This window comes from Scyliorhinus canicula, chromosome 13 (assembly GCF_902713615.1).
Source record: "Scyliorhinus canicula chromosome 13, sScyCan1.1, whole genome shotgun sequence".
NCBI lineage: Eukaryota > Metazoa > Chordata > Chondrichthyes > Carcharhiniformes > Scyliorhinidae > Scyliorhinus > Scyliorhinus canicula.
In genome coordinates this window covers 20,117,003-20,140,438 of record NC_052158.1, presented here as the reverse complement: position 1 = coordinate 20,140,438, position 23,436 = coordinate 20,117,003, and the positions used below count along the sequence as shown (strand labels likewise).

The 23,436-nt window shown below is 48.6% G+C and overlaps 1 protein-coding gene across 5 annotated transcripts in view; it reads right to left on the bottom strand.

Moving 5' to 3' along the window:
• LOC119975688 (HEPACAM family member 2-like) overlaps positions 1-23,436 on the bottom strand; it is an 89,727-nt gene that overhangs the window by 36,478 nt on the left and 29,813 nt on the right. For 4 of the 5 annotated variants that reach the window (XM_038815476.1, XM_038815477.1, XM_038815473.1 and 1 more), the window contains exon 2: positions 6,979-7,090. In XM_038815476.1, the coding sequence (XP_038671404.1) occupies positions 6,979-7,030 (52 nt within the window). In that variant the 5' untranslated portion in view covers positions 7,031-7,090. Of the gene's footprint in view, positions 1-6,978; positions 7,091-9,794; positions 9,853-23,436 lie in introns of those variants that run through there. The other variant, XM_038815474.1, reaches the window with a different exon arrangement.

Genomic DNA, 23,436 nt, shown 5'->3' with positions numbered 1-23,436 from the left:
AGTCCTCAGTACACTTTGCTCTGCCACACACCTTCGTGTCATCTGCAAACTTGGATACCTTACACGTAGTTCCCAACTCCAAATCGTCTATATAAATTGTAAATAATTGTGGTCCCAACACCGATGGCTGAGGCACACCACTCGTCACTGATTGCCAGCCACCTGTTAGACAACCAATCCTCTGTCCATGCTAGTACTCTACCCTTAACACCATGCATCCTTATCTTATGCAGCAGCCTCTTGTGCGGTACCTTGTCAAAGGCCTTTTGGAAATCTAGGTACACCACATCCACTGGGTCCCCTTTGTCTACCTTGCTCAAAATCCCAGCGCATGCGCAGTGGGTTCATCCCAGCGCATGCACAGTGGGTTCTTCTCTGCGCCGGCCATGGCAGAGGTTGACAACAGCCGGCGGGGAGGGAAAGAGTGCCCCCATGGCACAGGCCTGCCCGCGGATCGGTGGGCCCCGATTGCGGGCCAGGCCACCGTGGAGGCCCCCCCGGGGCAAGATCCGGCAGGGGGTGAGAGAATCCCACCCCAGGTCTGGCTCCTAACACATTCTCTCTTTTCCTTTCAATCACTTTTCCTCTCATTCTCTATCTCACATTCTCTCCATTGCCCTCCATCTCTTTCTCCCACTCTCTACCCTCCTCTCACTCGTGCTCTCTCTCTCACTCCCACTCTCACTCAGCCCGGTGCTCTCTCTCTCTCCCATTTCTCATTCCCTTTTGTTCTGATATTAACGTTCTCTCTCGCTCCCACTCTCCCGCTTCTCTGCTCTCATGTCACCTTCCCACTCAGTCTTTCATTTCCCCCTCTCTCTTCCTCACACCACCACTCTTTCATCACTACCCCTCCATATCTCACCTCTCCCTCATTTCCCGCCTCTCTCCCCATCACTCCTAATTGTCACTCTCACTTCACCCTTCTCACCTCCCCTCTTACTTTCACATTCCAACTCTCTCACGTTGCATTCCCTCTCCTGCAGGCACTCACATTCCTGCCCTATCCCTCGCTCCTTCAACACTCCCATCCTGTATCTCTAACCATAACCCACTCTCCCCTCTCTCTTTCTATTGCTGTCAGTTCCGCCATGGGATTATTTATCTGCATGAGGCTTAGCCTTACGCAGGTGGAGGTGGCGCTGACCCTGTGCAGTTCTCCCCTCCAGAGCCCCCACCCAGTTTCAAACCCAGATCTTCCTCTGACTTTTCTCTTGTCTCATCCACTGTTGTGTGTGCCCTTTCCAGTAGTTGCCCATACAGGTCACCACAACGCCCCCTGCCCAAGATGCCCGCGTCCAGTAGGTCCTCTAACAACGATTGCAGCGGTGGCTGTGGATATGTCCTCATTTCCCTACGTAAGAAGTTTTTGATCTGCATATATCTTAGCTCATTTCCCCCTGTCAGCTGGAACTTCTCTGTTAGTTTCTCTAGTGTTGTCAGTCTGTTGTCTATGTGGAACTCCCTAACCATCAACATCTCCCTGTCCTGTCTCTGTCTTGTTATGCTCTCGACATAGCATAAGCTGCTTCCTTGATGTGCAGTCTGACAAAGGAAGGTTCAGACATGGAGATAGCTTCAACACATTTATTAAACTATTATCAATTCTCCTACACAGATTCTACTCTACTGTTAATCCATCTATAGCTACTCAGACTGACGAACCAGTCTGCTACAATCCACGTGGTGGGTGTGATATTGAATCAACCCTGTGTCTGTACTCACTGAGTGTCTCCACTGGAAAGAGGAAGATCATGTGTGCTGTGTCCTTTATATATGGGTTGGTGTAATGCCCCCCTGTGGTAGTGTCACCTCTGTGTGTATCGTGAATGCCCAATTGTCGTGTCCTATCTTACTGACCTATTGGTTGAATGTGTGTGTGCCATGTCTCTGGTGCTCCCTCTAGTGTCTAGCTAGTCTACATGTATTTACATTAACCCCTTGTGTATTTACAGTGATGCATATCACCACAGTCTCCAGCTATTAGAGGTGGCGTCCATTTTGGCTGGCACAAACCTGTGGTTGTTGCAGATGGGGGCTTTAATGGGCATTTTGGTTAAACCAAAGTGCTGTCGAAGTTGGTTCCACGACCGGAGTGTGGCTAACATCACTAGGCTCATTGAGTGCTTGATCGGTGGGGATGGGGGCACTACCATGCCCAGGTCCCAGAGGGAGGTACCCGTGCCGGAGCCCTCTTCCATTCTCACCCATTCGGCTTCCGGCTCCTTTATCCATCCCTTTACCCTTACTGCTGTTGCTGCCCAGAGGTAATATTACAGGTTGCGGAGGGCCAAGTCCTCCAAGCTTCTCGTTCTCTGCAGGAATTTTTGGGGGATCCTTGGATTCTTCCCAACCCCACACAAACGCCATGATCAATGTTTCCACTTGAGTTGAAGAAGGCCTCGGGGATGTAGATCGGGATGGATCTGAACAGGAAGAGGAACTTGGGCTGTACGTTCATCTTGACCAGGGAGAGTGGGAGTGTGTCCCACCTCTGCAGGTCCTTTCTAACTTCCTCCACCAGGCTCACCAGATTCCTCTTGTGGATCCTTGTCCAGTCAGAGGCGATTTTGGATCCCCAGGTAACAGATTTGTATCGGGGCTGTTTGAATGGTAACCCCTCTAGCTCTGCCCCTCCCCCCTTTGCGGGTTCGCCGGGAATATTTCACTTTTGCTCAGGTTGAGTTTGTAGCCCGAGAAGGTTCCAAACTCTTTTCAAGAGCGCCATGATCCCCTCCATGCTGCTTCTTTGCGGGTCCGAGGTGTAGAGGAGCAGGTCATCCGCGTAGAGCGAGACTCTGTGCTCTCCGCCTCCTCTTCAGATCCCCTTCCAATTCTTTGCCACTATGGGCGCGATCACGAGCGGTTCGATCGCTCGGGTGAATAGCAGCTGGGACGGTAGGCATCCCTGCCTAGTACCTCTGTGCAGCTGGAAATAGAGTTGGTGGTGTTCATCCGTACACTTGCCATGGGAGTGCTGTACAGGAGTTTCACCCAGGCGGGGAAAGCCCAAACCGCTCCAGAGGGAGTCCCATTCGACTCTGTTGAAGGCCTTTTCTGCATCCAGGAAGATGATCTCCTCTGGTGTTCTCTCCCTGGGTGGGGTCATTATCACATTCAGCAGAGGTCTGGGATGTTCAAAGTTTTGTTTTTAAATTTAGAGTAACCAATTTTTGTTCCAATGAAGGGTCAATTTAGCATGGCCAATGCACCTAACCTGCACATCTTTGGGTTGTGGAGGTGAAACCCATGCAGACACAGGGAGAATGTGCAAACCCCAAACAGTCAGTGACCCAGAGCCTGGGATTGAACCCGGGTCCTCAGCTCCGTAGGCAGCAGTGTTAACCACTGCGTCACCGTGCCACCCCTGATGTTCGATGTTAGCTGTCTACAAAGCCCGTTTGGTCCTCTGCTACCACCTCTGGCAAGGATCTTGGCTTATATTTTCGCATCTACATTTAGCAGCGAAATGGGTCTGTAGGACCCGCATTCTGTTGTATATTTGTCTTTCTTGGGTATCAGTGAGATTGAGGCTTGTGCTAACATAGGTGGCAGGGTGCCCCTCGCCAGCAAGTCTGAACATCTTCCATAGGTGTGGGCTGTCGCAAATTTTTTGTAGAAATCCACCTGGAATTCGTCTGGTCTCGGCGCCTTCCCCGCCTGCATGGAGTTGATGACTTCTCCCAGTTCTAATGGTACTTTCAGCCCTCGTTTCCAATCCTCCCCCATACTGGCATGTCCAATCCATCGAGAAACTCTTTCATCCCCAAGTCCCCTGAGGGGGGTTCGGAGGTGTACAGCTCCCAGTAGGCCTCAAATGCTTTGTTGATCTTTTCTCGCTCTGCTACTAATTTGCCCTTGTTGTCTCTAATCTGTACCATTTCCCTCGTGGCTGCCTGCTTTCTCAGCTGGTGAGCCAGCAGGTGGCTGGCTTTGTCTCTGTGCTCGTACAGAGTCCCCCGTGCCTGGCAGACTTGGTGCATCTCTTTCCTCATGGAGAGCAGGTCCATTTGTAGCATTTTCATCTCTGCCAGGAGCACTAGGGTAGGGGCCTCGGAGTATTGCCGGTCTATCTATAGTAGGGAGTCGACTAGCTGTTGCCTAGCCACCCTCTCTTCCCTATCTCTACATGGCTTGTACGCAATAATTTCACCTTTGATCACATCCTTCAGCGCCTCACGTGGAGGGTGAGGCCTTCCCATTCTGTTTTATTTTCTAAATCTAGAGTGCCCAATTCATTTTTTCCAATTAAGGGGCCAATCCAGCTAACCTGCACATCTTTTGGGTTGTTGGGGCGAAACCCACGCAAACACGGGGAGAATGTGCAAACTCCATACAGACAGTGACCCACAACAGGGATCGAACATGGGACCTCGGCACCGTGAGGCAGCAGTGCTAACCATTGCGCCACAGTGCTGCCCTCTTCCCTGTACTCATCTATGGCCTGTGACATTTTCTTGCAGAAAGCCTTTTCAGCCAGGAGGGCCATGTGCATCCTCCAATTGGGAGTGTTGGGCACAGCCCATCTCTAACATCACATCCACGTACCTCAGAGCATGGTCGGAGGTCTGTGTGGAGTCTGCACATTCTCCCCGTGTCTGTGTGGGCTTCCTCCGGGTGCTCCGGTTTCCTCCCACAAGTCGTTAACATGGGCGTTTCTCCTTTGTGATGATGTTGTTGATTACTTCTGTCATAACCCCAACAGGGCCCATGGGGAAACCACTGTGGGTGGCACAGGAGCACAGTGGTTCTCCCTGTGTCTGCGTGGATTTCCTTTGGGTGCTTGTTAGGTGAATTGGATATTCTGAATTCTCCCTCAGTGTACCCCAACAGGTGCCGGTGTGGTGAGCAGAGGATTTTCACAGTGACATCATTGCAGTATTAATGTAAGCCTACTTATGACACTAATAAAGATGATTATTATTACAATTGCGCAGTATTTCACTCTTACTATCCCTGGAAGCACCGATTCCCCCACTACAAAGACGTTGATCCGTGAATATACATTGTTTCCCTGGGAGAAGAATTCCTTCTCCGCTGGGTGTGTGAACCGCTACGGGTCCACCGCCCCATATCTGCTCCATGAATAGGCGGAGTACTTTCGCCATTTAGAGATCTTCCCCGTTTTGGGATTCGGCCTGTCTGTCCCTGGGTCCTGTAAACAGTTAAAGTCCCCTCCCATGATTAGTCGGTGCGTGTCTATGTTGGGAATTTCCGCCATGTCCTTCTTTATAAACTCCGTGTCATCTCAATTGGGCGCGTACATGTTCACCAAGACTACACCGGTGCCCCTGAAAGGACATTTGTGAATCAGATGGAATTTTACGACAATTGACAATATGGTCATCTTTAGACTTCTAATCCCAGATTTTTTCTGAATTCAAATTTCACCAACTGCCATGGTGGGATGAACCCTGAATCTCGGGATTAACAGTCCAGTGACATTACCAGTCCAAAAGCCCTCTGAAACGGCCCAGCAAGCCACTCAGTTGTACTCAACTGCTACTGAAGTAAACAAAAGGAATGAAACCGAACAAACCGCATCAAACTAGGTGCCAGAAACAGCAACGGCAAACCCAGCACTGTTGACCTTGCAGAGCCTTTACTAACACGAGTCCCGCTTGATTGCTACTCCTTCCTCAAACATTCATTCCCTCCATAACCGATGCACAGTAGCAGCCATGTATACCATCTACAAGATGCACTGCAGGAACTCATCGAGGTCCCTCAGACAGCACCTTCCAAACCAACGACTACTATCTTCTTGCAGGACAACAGCAGCAAACGCCTGAGGGACCTGGAAACATATCACCATTCCTTCATTGTCGCTGGGCCAAAATCCTGGAGTTCCCTCCCTAACGTGTACCGCCGGCGTTGGACTGGGGTGAGCACAGTTAGAAGTCTGACAACACCAGGTTAAAGTCGAACAGGTTTGGTTCAAACACTATCTTTCAGAGCACTGCTCTTGCCTCAGATGGAGCCGAGGAAGAAACAGTGCTTCGACAGCTAGTGATTTGAAACAAACCTGTTGGGACTTTAACCTGGTGTTGTAAGACGTCTGACTGTGCTCCCTCCCTAACAGCACTGTGGGTGTACCGACAACTCATGGACCGCAGCGGTTCAGGAAGACAGCTCATCACCACATTCAAGGGCAACTACGGATAGGCAATAAATGCTGGTCTGGTCAACATCACCCATATCCCTTAAATTAATTTTTAAAAGATGATGTGCTGAGGGGCAATACGATCATCATAGAATTATCATAGAATTTACAGTGCAGAAGGAGGCCATTTGACCCATCGAGTCTGCACCGGCTCTTGGAAAGAGCACCCTACCCAAGGTCAACACCTCCACCCTATCCCCATAACCCAGTAACCCCACCCAACACTAAGGGCAATTTTGGACACTAAGGGCAATTTATCATGGCCAATCCACCTAACCTGCACATCTTTGGACTGTGGGAGGAAACCGGAGCACCCGGAGGAAACCCACGCACACATGGGAGGATGTGCAGACTCCACACAGACAGTGACCCAAGCCGGAATCGAACCTGGGCCCTGGAGCTGTGAAGCGATTGTGCTATCCACAATGCTACCGTGCTGCCCCATACCCGTCCCTTGGTATTCCCCGCCCCTGCCTGCCACTGGTGGGAGTGGAAAATTCCAGCCTAAGTTTTGAGCTTGACAAGCATGGGTTTGTTGGGTACAGTCAGTACATTTGCCTGTTGCAAAGAGCTGCAGGGATATGCAGTTAGACACAGTCCTCCAGTTGTTGGGCCTATGTATTTGGCATTGCGCTGACGCTAAAATTCATATGCCACATTACTCAATTGTGTGATGGGAAAAGCATCTTCTTGACTTGATGGCGGTGTCTGTTTTATTCAATGCACCAACCCTGCATCCTTCAGAGAATAAAACTGGTGGCCGAAACAACTCCGAAAGCAAAACATTCACATTTATCCCAGGAAATACTACTTACCTGTGAAAGGTTGTACAAAATAATTCAGTGCAATCAATTGTAGGCAGTGCATTCTGTCTCGGATGTCTCAGTCAAGATAGAAAAATCCTTGTGAAATTATTTAATTTGCAACCTGTGAAATTAGAATTCAAAATATATTAGAGACTGTGATGACATGTTTTTAAAAATCTTGCATTTAATCTTGCATTTGATCTCAGAATGTCCCAAAGCATTTTCCAGTCAATAAATTACATTTCACAATTGAAAAGTACACAATATAATAATAATAATAATCTTTAGTGTCACAAGTAGGCTTACATTAACACGGCAATGAAGTTACTGTGAAAAGCCCTAGTCGCAACATTCCGGCGCCTGTTCATGTACACAGAGGGAGAATTCATAATGTCCAAATTACCTAACAATATGCCTTTCGGGACTCGTGGGAGGAAAGCAGAGCACCCAGAGGAAACCCATACATAGAATTTACAGTGCAGAAGGAGGCCATTCAGCCCATCAAGTCTGCACCGGCTCTTGGAAAGAGCACCCTACCCCCTACCCAAGGTGAACACTTCCACCCTATCCCCATAACTCAGTAACCCCACCCAACACTAAGGGCAATTTTGGACACTAAGGACAATTTATCATGGCTAATCCACCTAACCTGCACATCTTTGGACTGTGGGAGGAAACCGGAGCACCCGGAGGAAACCCACGCACACACGGGGAGGATGTGCAGACTCCGCACAGACAGTGACCCAAGCCGGAATCGAACCTGGGACCCTGGAGCTGTGAAGCGATTGTGCTATCCACAATGCTACCGTGCTGCCCTAACAGACAAAGGGAGAACGTGCAGACTCCGCACATACAGTGACCCAAGCCGGGACCCTGACGCTGTGAAGCAACAGTGCCACCCATGACAGCTAAGCTACCACAGACAGAAATGTGATAATGATCAAATTGCTTGTGGGATGAGCATTAACCAGAATCTCAGAATGTCCTGGTTCTTCTTCGAGACAGTGTCAGGAGGATTATTTTTTGTCCTCCTGAGAAAAACAGGGCCTGAGTTTAAATTCTATCTGGAAAACAGCACTCTCAACAGCACAGCATTCAGGTCAACACTACTGTGCAGTCATCCAGTATGGATCCAAAGCAAGTGTCCACAGATTGACATTGATTTATCATTGTACAAACACACAGAAGATTCAACGCATTCACATAATTTCCTATCAAGGAAACTTGCCATCTGAAGTCTGATAATTTAACCAATGCTCTCAAGTACAGTGCATTCTGTACAAAGCCATTACTGGAAAGTTGAAAAAGAATAAAATCAGGCAGAGAACGCTGTCTTGGCCTGGGCACCAGATGGGAGTGGTGGTAGTGCAGTGGTATGCAGTCAGTAGGGAGTGACCCTGAGAGTCCTCAACATTGACTCCATAACCCATGAAATCTCATCATGAGCAAGGAAACTTCCCGCTGATCATCGGTGTTGATCCTCCATGTTGATGGAAGAGCCATTTTTTTTCTTTCCTTACAGTGATGTATTACTTTGCAATATTGCGTGTTGTTTTCCAAAACGTAAAACCTCAATAAAGATGTTTCAAAATAATGATTTTCACAATGTTAAAACCTCAGATACTGAAACAGGATCTGGACAATATTTAGCTTGGGTTGGCAAGTGTCATGTGTTCCGGCATTCAGTCTAACTTCCCTGATATTACACCTCTCTTTATGAAGCCCCAGAGGTCCAATAGGCTTCGCTGATAACTTCCTCAAACTCTCCTCCCAAAGATATGGGCACACAAACCCATTTCTCCATTGCACTTTCTTGCAGTTTAGCTGTTTCCTGTTGAAATCAATTCTTGCCGCCCCCACAGTTCGGCACACCTCCCAACTTCGGTATGTCCACAAATATTGAAATTATATTTTACTTTCAATCTATAGATGCTGGGAATATGAAATTAAAGAGAAAATGCTGGATAAACTCAGCGGTAACTGGCAGCATCTATGGATAGAGAAACAGAATGAACGATTGGATTCGGTATGGAGAAGTCATTCGCTCTGATTCTGTCAGAACATTTAGCACCAGCCGCTTTAACTGTCCTAAAGCCTATTTTAAAATTCAAACTGACATGAAACTTTCCATGACAAAAGCAGCCTCAGCTTTGTCAGTCAGACTTCTCTGAGATACATGTCCACACTTTCTCAAAACCCTTTAGATAATAACCATTGTATTCCTTCCCTTAACCTCCACCCTTACTCCAAAATAACATTCAATCAGATTCGCTGATAACATAAATAACATTCAATCAGATTCGCTGATAACATAAATAACATTCAATCAGATTCGCTGATAACATAAATAACATTCAATCAGATTCGCTGATAACATAAATAACATTCAATCAGATTCGCTGATAACATAAATAACATTCAATCAGAACTTTGCTTTCATTAATCTTTTCTTCACCAAATCTAATTTTTAAAGTACCTGTTGATATTTTCCTGGTTAGACACTCCCTCTGACACCAAACAGCCAGAGAATCATTTTCACATCATTATGTGAAATTTTCACCTCTATTTAATGCATCGACTGTAAATACCGTTCAAACATTTGTCCCTAACACGCGGGTAAACGCTGGTAAAGGAATGGGTGACGCCGCGATACATAATATTCAATGGTGTTAAAGTCTGTGCAATCTGCCCAGCACTCGCTTTGCACATGTTTCATTCAAACATGTTCAATTCAATATTCCCCCGGCCGCGCCTCTGACCTGCTAAATGCTGGGCCAGCCATTCACAAGCGCTGATGTCCCGTTGCTGGTGAAGAAGTTACTTACCCCAAAAGCAAGAGGAAATTTAGAACCGACCAGCTCTGCTCCGCGTCTGCAGCAGACTGACAGAAAGAGCTAAGCAAGGGCTTCGACAGCAACTCCCCAGGAGGTGGAAATATTTGTGATTGCGGAAACCTTGGCTGATCTGTGACTAATTTCTATCTCTCGCCTTTATTCCTCAGCTCAGTTTCAGTATTCGAAATGTCTCTAGTAATCTATTTAATAACATTCAGTCAGTTTATTTTAGCTACATGTAACAAAGAACAAAGAACAAAGAAAATTACAGCACAGGACCAGGCCCTTCGGCCCTCCCAGCCTGCGCTGATCCAGATCCTTTATCTAAACCTGTCTCCTATTTTCCAAGGTCTACTACTCTCTGTTCCCCACCCGTTCATATACCTGTCTAAAGAACAAAGAAAACAGTCTGGTCTTTCAATTAATAGAAATCATAGAATTTACAGTGCAGAAGGAGGCCATTCGGCCCGTCGACTCTGCACCGACCCTTGGAAAGAACAACCTTCTTAAACCCACACCTCCACCCTGTGGCAGTAACCCCTCCTAACCTTTTAGGACACTACGGGCAATTTATCATGGCCAATTCACCTAACCTGCACATCTTTAGACTGTGGGAGGAAACCGGAGCACCCGGAGGAAACCCACGCAGACACGGGGACAACGTGCAGACTCCGCACAGACACTCACCCGAAGCCGGAATTGAACCCGGGATCCTGGAGCTGTGAAGCAACTGTGCTAACCACTGTGCTGCCGTGCCGCCCAATTCGACACTCTTATTACATGCATGTCAAACACTTTCTTCAAACCCTTTAGATAATAACCATTGTATTCCTTTCATTAACCTCCACCCTTACTCCAAAAAACATTCAATCAGATTCACAAGCATGAGCTTGCCTTTCCTTAATCTTTCCTTGATTAAATCTAATTTTCAGGGGCAGCACGGTGGCCTAGTGGTTAGCACAACCGCCTCACGGCGCTGAGGTCCCAGGTTCGATCCCGGCTCTGGGTCACTGTCCGTGTGGAGTTTGCACATTCTCCCCGTGTCTGCGTGGGTTTTGCCCCCACAACCCAAAAATGTGCAGAGTAGGTGGATTGGCCACGCTAAATTGCCCCTTAATTGGAAAAAATAATTGGGTAATCTAAATTTTAAAAAAAAAATCTAATTTTCAAAGTACCTGTTGATATTCATTCCGAACAGTCTTCGATGGGTCCAAGCGATGGAAAATGCAATTAGAATAAACAAGTGTTTGCTGGCAGGTACAGAAACAATGGGCCGAACAACCTTTCTGTGTGCTGTCAAAGACCTGCTTTAGTCGCGCGTCTGCGATCCATCCCTTTTCCACCAACATTGTAATTAACATGGTGACTAAGGAGACCAGATACAGTCTCTGCTGTTTGTTTTATTACAATCGTTGATCTTTTCCAATGCACTGTGATTTTTCCCAATGGTTTTCTCTCCGCCTGTTTGTGATGTGCGAGTACACAAACTGTGGTGACAGCTGACCGCCATCCAGTAACTGGATGTGCTATCCAGTTAAGGATAGCACATTCTTTGGAAAGGGCGCAGAGGAGATTTACCAGGCTGGAGATTTTCAGCTAAGAAGAGAGGTTGGATAGACTGGGGTTGTTTTCCTTGGAGCAGGGCAGATTGAGGGGGGATATGATCGAGATGTGTGAAATTGTGAGAGACTTGGACAAGAAAAAACCTTTCCCCTTGGTGGAGGAGTCAATGACCAGGGGGCATAGATTTAAGGTGAGGGGCAGGAGATTGAGACGGGATGTGAGGGAAAACATTTTTACCCAGAGGGTGGTGGGAGTCTGGAACTCGCTGTCTGAAAGGGTGGTGGAAGCAGAGACCCTCATCACATTGAAGAAGTATTTAGACGTGCACTTGCAATGCCAAGGGAATACAAAGCTATGGGCCAAGTGCTGGGAAATAGGATTAGAATAGTTTAGTTGGGGCAGCACTGTGGCACAGCGGGTGGCACTGCTGCCTCAGGGCACCGAGGTCCCAGGTTCGATCCCGGCTCTGGGTCACTGTCCGTGTGGAGTTTGCACATTCTCCCCGTGTTTGCGTGGGTTTCACCCCCACAAGCCAAAAATGTGCAGGGTAGGTGGATTGGCCATGCTAAATTGCCTCTTAATCGGAAAAAAAATAATTGGCTACTCTAAATTTATTTTTAAAAAACGATAGTTTAGTTAGGTGGTTATATTTGACCGGCACAGAGGCAATGGGCCGAAGGGCCTTTCCTGTGCTGCGGGCCTCAATGACTCCAGCACTCTGCACACTGTTTCTGACCGGTAGCTGGCGGCATCGGTCCCATTTTCTGAGCCTCTCCCCATCATTCAATTCAATAGTTTTCCCTGTGTCACAGCACTTCAACTGTACCCCCAGGGTCCCCAGGCTTTTTTTTAAATTTATGGCAGAGGGGGAAAGTGGAGGAGGAGGGCGTATCAATGAACGGGAACATAAAGCCGCTCAGAGTGAGCTGGGAATTTCCCATACCCAATTCTGAATGAACATTTTGCAGCTTCTGCACAGGTCTGTATCTGCGTGGGTGTAGGCGCGGGGCTGATGTTGAACAATTCTCAGCCAGCAGGGTAAACACTGGACTGGAGACACGCGAGTTCACAAATTATTGAAAATAATGTGCAATCTCCGGGTGTCCTTTCACCACGGGGATTCAATCCCATTTGGGCTCCTCGGCGATGCCATGACTATTTTTTTTTGAACCGTAAACAATGTTCGCTTTTGCTCCACCCTGCGACTGAATCTTCTCCGATCCCAGTCTGCTCTTCCGCAAGAAGCCGCCCAACTGACTGAACTCTTCGTGCTGTTTATTCTTCCTCACATCGCCCGAGAGATATTGCTTTTTGCAGTTCCTTCCATTCTCAGAGTTACCTGCTTCACTGCTCAAATCTTGCCCGACCCGTTCTGAATCCACCCCGCCCCCCCCCCCCCCCCCAACAAGTTGGCAACTCTAATACTTTATTTTTTAACTTTTACGGGGATGCACGGGCAGCACGATAGCACAATTGCTTCACAGCTCCAGAGTCCCAGGTTCGATTCCCGGCTTGGGTCACTGTCTGTGCGGAGTCTGCACATCCTCCCCGTGTGTGCGTGGGTTTCCTCCGGGTGCTCCGGTTTCCTCCCACAGTCCGAAGATGTGCGGGTTAGGTGGATTGGCCATGCTAAATTGCCCTCAGTGTCCAAAATTGCCCTTAGTGTTGGGTGGGGTTGCTGGGTTGTGGGGATAGGGTGGAGGTTTTGACCTTGGATAGGGTGCTCTTTCCAAGAGCCGGTGCAGACTCGATGGGCCGAATGGCCTCCTTCTGTGCTGTAAATTCTATGATCTATGTCAGTGACAAGTTCTTCCAGTTGAGCGAACCACAGATTGCTGTGTGCCCAGGTCCTTCCTGACATCGCTTTAATGATGCCTAGTTTCCAATTCCAGATGTTTTCAAATTCACATTCCACCCGCTTTGAACCAATGACCCAATGGGCAATAATCTAAATTTCAGGATTACTATTCAGTGCCCTTCCCATTACATGTCAGCCTTCCCTGTGGGCACAGGGAATTCCACTGAAAACACCTACGTAACCCATTTTTTCCAAATATTTTTGTCTGGGACCCATTTTTACCACCCGGCTATCCTTCAGGACCCTTGCCGGCCGACCGTCTCGACTCACCATTTTCACTTACCCTTTAATGTGACAGGTGAGCCTGCTTGGTCCTCATGATGTCACTTGCTTTTTTATTCAATGTTACATTTCTGACAATGACTTCAGCTGATGATTTAAGCTGTCACTGTAGGCGTTGAAAAAAATTAAGAGTTTTGTCCTCTAACTTTTCGTTTTGAGGTTTTAAACTTTCATTTGTAGTGCTTCCTTGCGTACAACACACATGAACTTTGAATCTTGATTTGCAGTGACTCAAATTAATAAACGCACAACCCAAATAATCATCTTTATGCTGCTTTGTTCCTGTTTTCAGCTTCCTCTTCATGAGTTGTTCACCAGTAGTCCTGGAGTTCACACCAACATTGCTGGCAGCTACAAAACGGAGGCATCTCTCTCATGCCCAGAACACGTGACATCAGAACACTTGCTCTGCGTGATCTGCTCTCCGCCGCTGATCCAGGCAGGAAGATTCCAGCAATTTAAAAACAAATCTCTTCCTGGGTCAGCGCACTATCAGGAGGGAGCGTTCTGCCCTCCTGGGCCTGTGCACTGCTGAGGGGGCACGCATGCATGGAACGGCCGGCATTCTGACAACCAGTCGCATCGGGAATGCCACAACGCATGGCCCCACATTGGGAATGCCACAACGCATGGCCCCGCATCGGGAATGCCACAACGCATGGCCCCGCATCGGGAATGCCACAACGCATGGCCCCGCATTGGGAATGCCACAACGCATGGCCCCGCATTGGGAATGCCACAACGCATGGCCCCGCATCGGGAATGCCACAACGCATGGCCCCGCATCGGGAACGCCACAACGCATGGCCCCGCATCGGGAATGCCACAACGCATGGCCCCGCATCGGGAATGCCACAACGTATGGGGAACGCCACAATGCATGGTCCCACAATCAGGAACGCCACAATGCATGGTCCCGTGATCGGGAACGCCACAATGCATGGTCCCGTGATCGGGAACGCCACAATGCATGGTCCCGTGATCAGGAACGCCACAATGCATGGTCCCACGATCGGGAACGCCACAATGCATGGTCCCGTGATCGGGAATGCCACAATGCATGGTCCCGTGATCGGGAACGCCACAACGCATGGCCCCGCATTGGGAACGCCACAATGCATGGCCCCGCGATTGGGAATGCCGCAACGCATGGCTCCACAATTGGGAATGCCACAACGCATGGCCCCGCATCGGGAACACCACAATGCACGGCTCCACGATTGGGAATGCCACAACGCATGGCCCCGCATCGGGAACACCACAATGCACGGCTCCACGATTGGGAATGCCACAACGCATGGTCCCGCGATTGGGAACGCCACAATGCATGGCTCCACAATCAGGAATGCCACAACGCATGGCCCCGCATCAGGAACGCCACACCACATGGCCCCACATCGGGAACTCCACAATGCATGGTCCCGCGATCAGGAATGCCACAACGCATGGCCCCGCATTGGGAACGCCACAACGCATGGCCCCGTGATTGGGAATGCTGCAACGCATGGTCCCGCGATCGGGAATGCCACAACGCATGGCCCCGCATTGGGAACGCCACAATGCATGGTCCCGCAATCGGGAACGCCACAATGCATGGCTCCACGATCGGGAATGCCACAACGCGTGGCCCCGCGACCTCCTGACACCCGCCCATGACCCACCCGCATGTCATGACCCGGGGTTTGAAAATGACTGATGTAAAACGTATACTATCAGCTTATTATGTCGTGAACTGTAACACTGTGAATATTTCTTTAAATATGTTGTACTCTGTTGTTTAAACAATTTTTGTTTATTGTCACTGGTTAATCCCAGAGTAAGGGCGTCGCCCATTTAAAACAGAGATGCAGAGGAATTTCTTCTCTCAGAAGGTAGTGAATGTGGGAAATTCTTTACCGCAGAGAGCTGGGCTGGGTTATTAATGTTCAAGGCTGAGATAGGCAGATTTTTAATCAGTAAGGGAATCAAGGGATAAGGCAGGAAAGCGGAGTTGAGGATTACATCAGTTCAGCCATGATCTCATTGAATGACGAAGCGGACTCAATGGGCCGAATGGCCCACTTCTGCTCCTACAACTTATCATCTGGTGATTATTGATTTTTATCAATTATTATCTCCACCTTTTGCTCTTTTGACACAGTGTGCACCTGGTCAGGAACCATTGGTCAGTATGTGCTCTTATCCACCTAGAACATAGAACATAGAACAGTACAGCCCCTTCGGCCCTCGATGTTGTGCCGAGCCATGATCACCCTACTCAAACCCACGTAACCACCCTATACCAGTAACCCAATAACCCCCCTTAACCTTACTTTATTAGGACACTACGGGCAATTTAGCATGGCCAATCCACCTAACCCGCACATCTTTGGACTGTGGGAGGAAACCGGAGCACCGGGAGGAAACCCACGCACACACGGGGAGGACGTGCAGACTCCGCACAGACAGTGACCCAGCCGGGAATCGAACCTGGGACCCTGGAGCTGTGAAGCATTTATGCTAACCACCATGCTACCGTGCTGCCCACCTCTCTCATCGTCTTATATTTGGGATGGAATTTTCAAGATGGCGACAACTCAGTGTCTGTCATCAGGATTCAGGGGAAAATGCATCTAAAAGGCCTGCTGCCATTTCACCCTCAGTTGGGCATCGATAGGCAACAGGTGGGACTTCTGTCCACACTTGGAAGGAAGAGGGATGGCTGTGCAGTCCTGAGACTAAGTTCTAGGACCATAGTTCTGGTAACTACCGTGGATTCTGGTGAGGGAAGGGGGATGCCCATGGGGCTTGTGAGGTAAGCAATCTTGGTGTTCAGAGGCCTTGGAAGGGGAGGGAGGGTTGGAGTTCTTCAGGCCCTGAGGGAAGAGCACTCCAGTCAAAGGGGCCAGGATCAAGGCTGAGAATTGTTTCTGTTTCCCACTCACAGTCATCGGGTAACGGCCTAAAAATTGAGGCTGGGTGGGAAAAGGCCCTTAAGGCAATTAGATAGCCACTTAAGGGCCTTAACTGGATGGGTTCAGCACCACACTCCAGATCTACAGCCACCTGGTGCGGAGGAAGCGGGGAAGGACCTCATGAACCTGCTCCTGGGCGTGACTATCGACAGGTCCAGGAAGTGGGCAACCTGGGGGTTGTTTGATCCGGCTGTCTGCCCCTCCTCCGTGGCTACGTTCACGGTTGGATGTCCCTGGAGAGGGAGCACACCTCGAGACCTTCCGTGCCCATTGGGCACCACATGGGCTGGTGTGCCTTACTGACCCCATTAATCACATTTTGGTTGAATGTTTTAAGTCTCATTTCTTATTAATTTTTTGTTTAAGGCAGTTTCCCTTTGAGGGACTGTTTCTTTTATTTGTCCCTCAGTTTATTTGCTTTTGTTTACTTGGTTCTTTATGTTAAAATCGTTGGGCTTTTTATCTCCACCATAAAACCACTTCCTGGTGTGGGCAGGTGGGAAACTGGAGAGAATCCTGTAATCTTGGCCGGGATTCTCCCCTACCCGGTGGGGCGGGGGTCCCGGCGGGACGGAATGGCATGAACCACTCCGGCGTTGGGCCTCCCCAAAGGTGCGGAATTCTCCACAAGGTCTAGGCCCGCATCAGAGTGGCTCGCGCTCCGCCGGCCGGCGTGAACGGCCTTTGGCGCCCCGCCAGCCGGGGCCGAAAGGCCTTCGGCAGCTGGCGGAAGTCCGCGCATGCGCCGGTGCGTCAGAGGCTGCTGACGTCATACCGGCGCAGGCGCAGGGGAAGGGGCCTCTTCTGTCCCCGCATTGTGAAGGCCATGGCGGGGCGGAAGAAAAAGATTGTCCCAACGGCACAGGCCCGCCCATCGGTGGGCCCCGATCACAGGCCAGGCCACCGTGGGGGCACCCCCTGGGGCCAGATCGCCCCATGCCCCCCCCCCCCAGGACCCCGGCGCCCCCCCCGCGCTGCTAATCCCGCTGGCACCAGACGTGCTTTGATTCCCGCCGGCAGAAAAGGCCTGTCAGCGGCGGGACTTTGGCCCATCGCGGGCCGGAGAATCGCCGCAGGGGGCCCGCCGACCAGCGCGGAGCAATTCCCGCCCCTGCCGATTCCCGGGTGGCGGAGAATTCGGGCCACGGAGGGGCGGGATTGACGCCGGTCCCGGGCAATTCCGCCCCTTGTCTCTGTTATTTTATGCTCACCCAGAGGAAACCTGTGCAGGTACAAGGAGAATGCGCAAACGTCGCACAGTCACCCAAGGCAGGAATTGAACCCGGGTGCTTGGCACTGTGAGGCATGAGTGCTAACCATTGTGCCACGTGCCGTCCCTTGAGAAAGGTTAGTGGGCTGATTGTCAACCTGTTGAGCCATATTATGAGCATGCCTTTCTTGTCTTGATGGCACGATTACTGAGACACAAACTCTGTATAGCAACTGGGAATGATAGGAGACCCCGCTCCAGGGATCTACCTGGTTCACCATACCTCGCGAAATATAATGCGATCTTGTGAGACGTCGAGTTGTGAAACCCGCCCATTGTGGGGGATATCTTTTTCGCAAATCTGCTTATTAGAGTGAGACAGCTACTCTCACTTTAATATGCAGGTCCCTGGGGTAACCAAGGCATTGGGATCTATCCACTTCACTTTGGAAACCTCGGGTGAGTGCCATTCAGTAACGGCTGTCGTGCTCTTGGCCTTCTGGCTAAGATCAAGTCTAGGCCTTTTGGCTAAGACTGTGCGTAGATTGAGCCTTTTGGCTCAGATCTGGTATGTCTCCTTTATGGGGACCATGAATTGGATTCAATTTGAATTGTTTTTTGGAGCAGGCAAGGAGCTGGATTAGGGGTTCGCCTCTGTCCACACTCTGAGCCCTGGCTGTGTAACTAAGATAAAGTAATTTATAAAAAAAATAAAAAATAAAAAATAAAAATAAAAAGCCGTGCTCCACGGACTGTTTCCAGGGACACACACCGAGACAAACATCAACTGCTGCTGGAAGGTCATCAACTCGGTGAAAGACGCTCTTTGGTCTGCCCGAAACTTGCTGATCTTCCAGGGCAAAGAATTGTCCTCGACCGAGTGTTGCAGACTGGCACATTCCAAGGTCCAGGACTACGTGCTGAGGGACGCACTCAAGCTTGGGGCAGCTGCCGCCAAGGCGCAATGGGGAAAGACCACAGTGTAAGGTCTTACCACCAAATGTACACCAAGGGGTGGGTAACAGTGTAAAGCCCCTCGGTCTGGGTCATTAACACTCCAATGTATAAAAGAAACATGACAATGTAAATATCTAAGAAAGAACTGTAACGTAAAGAGGGATACCAACAAAAAGGAAGGACGGAAGAAAGAGGGAAAATCGACCGTGGATATCTAAGGAAATAAGGGAGAGTATCAAATTGAAGGAAAAAGCATATAAAGTGGCAAAGATTGCTGGGAGATTAGAGGACTGGGAAATCTTTAGGGGGCAACAGAAAGCTACTAAAAAAGCTATAAAGAGTAAGATAGAGTATGAGAGTAAACTTGCTCAGAATATAAAAACAGACAGTAAAAGTTTTTACAAATATACAAGACAAAAAAGAGTGGCTAAGGTAAATATTGGTCCTTTAGAGGATGAGAAGGGAGTTTTAATAATGGGAAATGAGGAAATGGCTGAGGAACTGAACAGGTTTTTTGGGTCGGTCTTCACAGTGGAAGACACAAATAACATGCCAGCGACTGATAGAAATGAGGCTATGACAGGTGAGGACCTTGAGACGATTGTTATCACTAAGGAGGGAGTGATGGGCAAGCTAATGGGGCTAAAGGTAGACAAGTCTCCTGGCCCTGATGGAATGCATCCCAGAGTGCTAAAAGAGATGGCTAGGGAGATTGCAGATGCACTAGTGATAATTTACCGAAATTCACTAGACTCTGGGGTGGTCCCGGTGGATTGGAAATTAGCAAACGTGACGCCACTGTTTAAAAAAGGAGGTAGGCAGAAAGCAGGAAATTATAGGCCAGTGAGTTTAACTTCGGTAATAGGGAAGATGCTGGAATCTATCATCAAGGAAGAAATTGCGAGGCATCTGGATAGAAATTGTCCCATTGGGCAGACGCAGCATGGGTTCGTTAAAGGCAGGTCATGACTAACTAATTTAGTGGAATTTTTTGAGGACATTACCAGTGCAGTAGATAACGGGGAGCCGATGGATGTGGTATATCTGGATTTCCAGAAAGCCTTTGACAAGGTGCCACACAAAAGGTTGCTGCATAAGATAAAGATGCATGGCATTAAGGGTAAAGTAGTAGCATGGATAGAGGATTGGTTAATTAATAGAAAGCAAAGAGTTGGGATAAATGGGTGTTTCTCTGGTTGGCAATCAGTAGCTAGTGGTGTCCCTCAGGGATCCGTGTTGGGCCCACAATTGTTCACAATTTACATTGATGATTTGGAGTTGGGGACCAAGGGCAATGTGTCCAAGTTTGCAGATGACACTAAGATGAGTGGTAAAGTGAAAAGTGCAGAGGATACTGGAAGTCTGCAGAGGGATTTGGATAGGTTAAGTGAATGGGCTCGGGTCTGGCAGATGGAATACAATGTTGACAAATGTGAGGTTATCCATTTTGGTAGGAATAACAGCAAACGGGATTATTATTTAAACGATAAAATATTAAAGCATGCCGCTGTTCAGAGAGACTTGGGTGTGCTAGTGCATGAGTCACAGAAGGTTGGTTTACAAGTGCAACAGGTGATTAAGAAGGCAAATGGAATTTTGTCCTTCATTGCTAGAGGGATGGAGTTTAAGACTAGGGAGGTTATGTTGCAATTGTATAAGGTGTTAGTGCGGCCACACCTGGAGTATTGTGTTCAGTTTTGGTCTCCTTACTTGAGAAAGGACGTACTGGCGCTGGAGGGTGTGCAGAGGAGATTCACTAGGTTAATCCCAGAGCTGAAGGGGTTGGATTATGAGGAGAGGTTGAGTAGACTGGGACTGTACTCGTTGGAATTTAGAAGGATGAGGGGGGATCTTATAGAAACATTTAAAATTATGAAGGGAATAGATAGGATAGATGCGGGCAGGTTGTTTCCACTGGCGGGTGACAGCAGAACTAGGGGGCATAGCCTCAAAATAAGGGGAAGTAGATTTATGACTGAGTTTAGGAGGAACTTCTTCACCCAAAGGGTTGTGAATCTATGGAATTCCTTGCCCAGTGAAGCAGTTGAGGCTCCTTCATTACATGTTTTTAAGGTAAAGATAGATAGTTTTTTGAAGAATAAAGGGATTAAGCGTTATGGTGTTCGGGCCGGAAAGTGGAGCTGAGTCCACAAAAGATCAGCCATAATCTAATTGAATGGCGGAGCAGGCTCGAGGGGCCAGATGGCCTAACCTGCTCCTAGTTCCTAGTTCTTATGTGTGCAATGTCATCCCAATTGAATGGAAGAAAGTCAAGGGAATGTGTAACTTTGTGGAAATGTACAGGCAAGACCATTCTAAATGTTCTGTAATGTTTATTACAGATTTTATGAATAAAGTATATTTTTTGAAAAGAAAACGGTAGTCGTTTAACTTCTGCACGTAGCGCAGGTCTGGCCCATTACCCGACCCTACGCTGCAGCAGTCACCCGGGCCAGTCACCCATCTTCAAATTCATCTGGAGATCCAAGATGGACCGTGTCCGAAGGGACACCATGTACAAACCTCTGGATAAAGGAGGGAGGAACGTACCGAACGTCTCCCTCATCCTGATGGCCACCTTGAAATGTTCTGTAATGTTTATTGTAGATTTTATGAATAAAGTATATTTTTGGGAAAAAAACCAGGTCTCCACAAATGGGACCAGATGGAACAGCACTTGTGGGGGTCTCCTAGGGGGCAGGAAGCCCCTATGTGCTTTCCCTCTGGGCAGGATGGCCCCCTGACACTGCTGGTGCCACCCAGGCTTTGCTAATGACACACTGGCAGGGGCACTGCCAGCATGCCATGCTGGTGATGCCATGCTGGATGCTGGCATTTCTGGTGTTGGTGGGGGCGGGGGGAGGGGTGTGATGAGACCATCAATTCACGAGACATGTGGTTTAAGATATGAACAGTGGTTTTAGTCTACTTACAACAGAGCCAGCCTGTAACACGATGAACCCTGGATGAACTGGTCGGCTGGCTCTGGGCATCGATCTTTATACAGCAGTCCAGGGGGAGGAGCCGTGGGCGGAGCCAAGTGGAGCCCTGTACCAACTCCTATGCATTCCCAGTGCTACTCCCCCTAGTGGTCGGGCATCGCAACTGCGCTTACGATAATATGGTATCATATATATTACAGTGTGAATTACATTCACCACAGGGTGAATGACCTCCCTTGTGAGTTGGGGGTTGGGTCGGGAGATCAAGAGATCGGGATGCTGTTTAAAAGGCGTCCCAATCTCTCGCTGCACTGAGCAGTTCCGTAGAGCGGAGCTCTACAATGCAGAAAACTGGGCTGACTGGCCTCGTGCACACATTCCCTGCTGAGGCCCCATATCTAACGGGTGGCCGTTAGATAGCAGGGTGTTAAGCACCGGGAAACATGCAGCTAAATGCGCTCGCTATGGGACCCATTCCTATTTGGTTAGATTGGGCCCAAAGATTACCTGATTATCATCACATTGTTGTTTGTGGAAGCTTTCTACTAGTAAATTAGCTTGTGTTTTCTTTTTTTTAAATATATTTTTATTCGGGTATTTGCAATTTTTATAATAATAACAGAGACATAAACATGGCACAATAAACATTTCCACGCCCATCACAATCTTCACACCCCCCCCCCCCCCCCCCACAACAATAAAACAACAGTTTGGCCCTCCCCTCCCCCGCCCCCTTTTTGGGATTCTGCTTCTGCTGATATTTTAATTTGCCACGAGAAAGTCGACGAACGGCTTCCCCATCCGGGTGAACCCTAAGGCAAACTTAATTTTCTCGAGACTGAGAAACCCAGCCATGTCACTAACCCAAGTCTCTACACTCGGGGGCTTCGAGTCCCTCCACATTAACAAGATCCGCCTCCGGGCTACCAGGGTGGCAAAGGCCAGGGCGTCGGCCTCTTTCACCCCCTGAACGCCCGGCTCTTCCGACACTCCAAAGATCGCCACCTCCGGACTTGGCACCACCCGTGTTTTGAGTACCGCGGACAACACCTTCGTGAAACCCTGCCAAAACCCTCTAAGCTCCGGGCATGCCCAAAACATGTGGACAAGCCGGAACAAGCCTTCTCAAAAAGTCTCGTAGCTGCAGATAAACCCATTCCCTGCTGGCAGTTCAAATTTATCCTCCAAGGCTTTCAAGCTGGGGAAGTTCCCGTCTATAAATAGATCCCCCATCCTCCTATTAGCTTGTGTTTTCTAAACATTCACTTCATTTTCAAAGTGTTTTGGCAGTCCCTGATGTGATAACTGCTTCAAACATGCAAGTCTTTCCTTTTTATTATTCACGGGATTAGTGCGTCATTAGGTAAGGTAGCACTTATTACCCAACTCTAACTGGCAAAAGGTTTCTAAATTCTATGTGGACTTCTTCATTCCGTTATCATCTCAAGGAATTCTGTGAGGTTTGCCAAGCAGTCATATCGCTTTAAAGTCTGCATTTTCTACTTCTGATGTTGTCTCTTAATCTAGATATTTAATCATTTTGTGCTCCATTAAAGGCTCTAAAATGTTCCTTACCACAGAATGTAAATCTAATTGGCTCTTTCCCCTTCTTTGACTAGGGTCCCATCTTCGTTCACTCTCCAGTTCTCATAGACATTAATGCCCTGGAAACATTTTAACTAAATTCACATCCACTGAAGGGTGAGTTACCCGTTTTATATCTGTCTGGTTTCATGTTGCTTCACGATAATGAAAAGTCAATTTGAGCAAAGTGTACAAATGGCTTTCTGCCCCATCGGTATCAAGCTGTGAGGTTTTGGTTCAAATTAATGCCATCTTTTCCAGGACCTCAGACATTTCTTGCTTC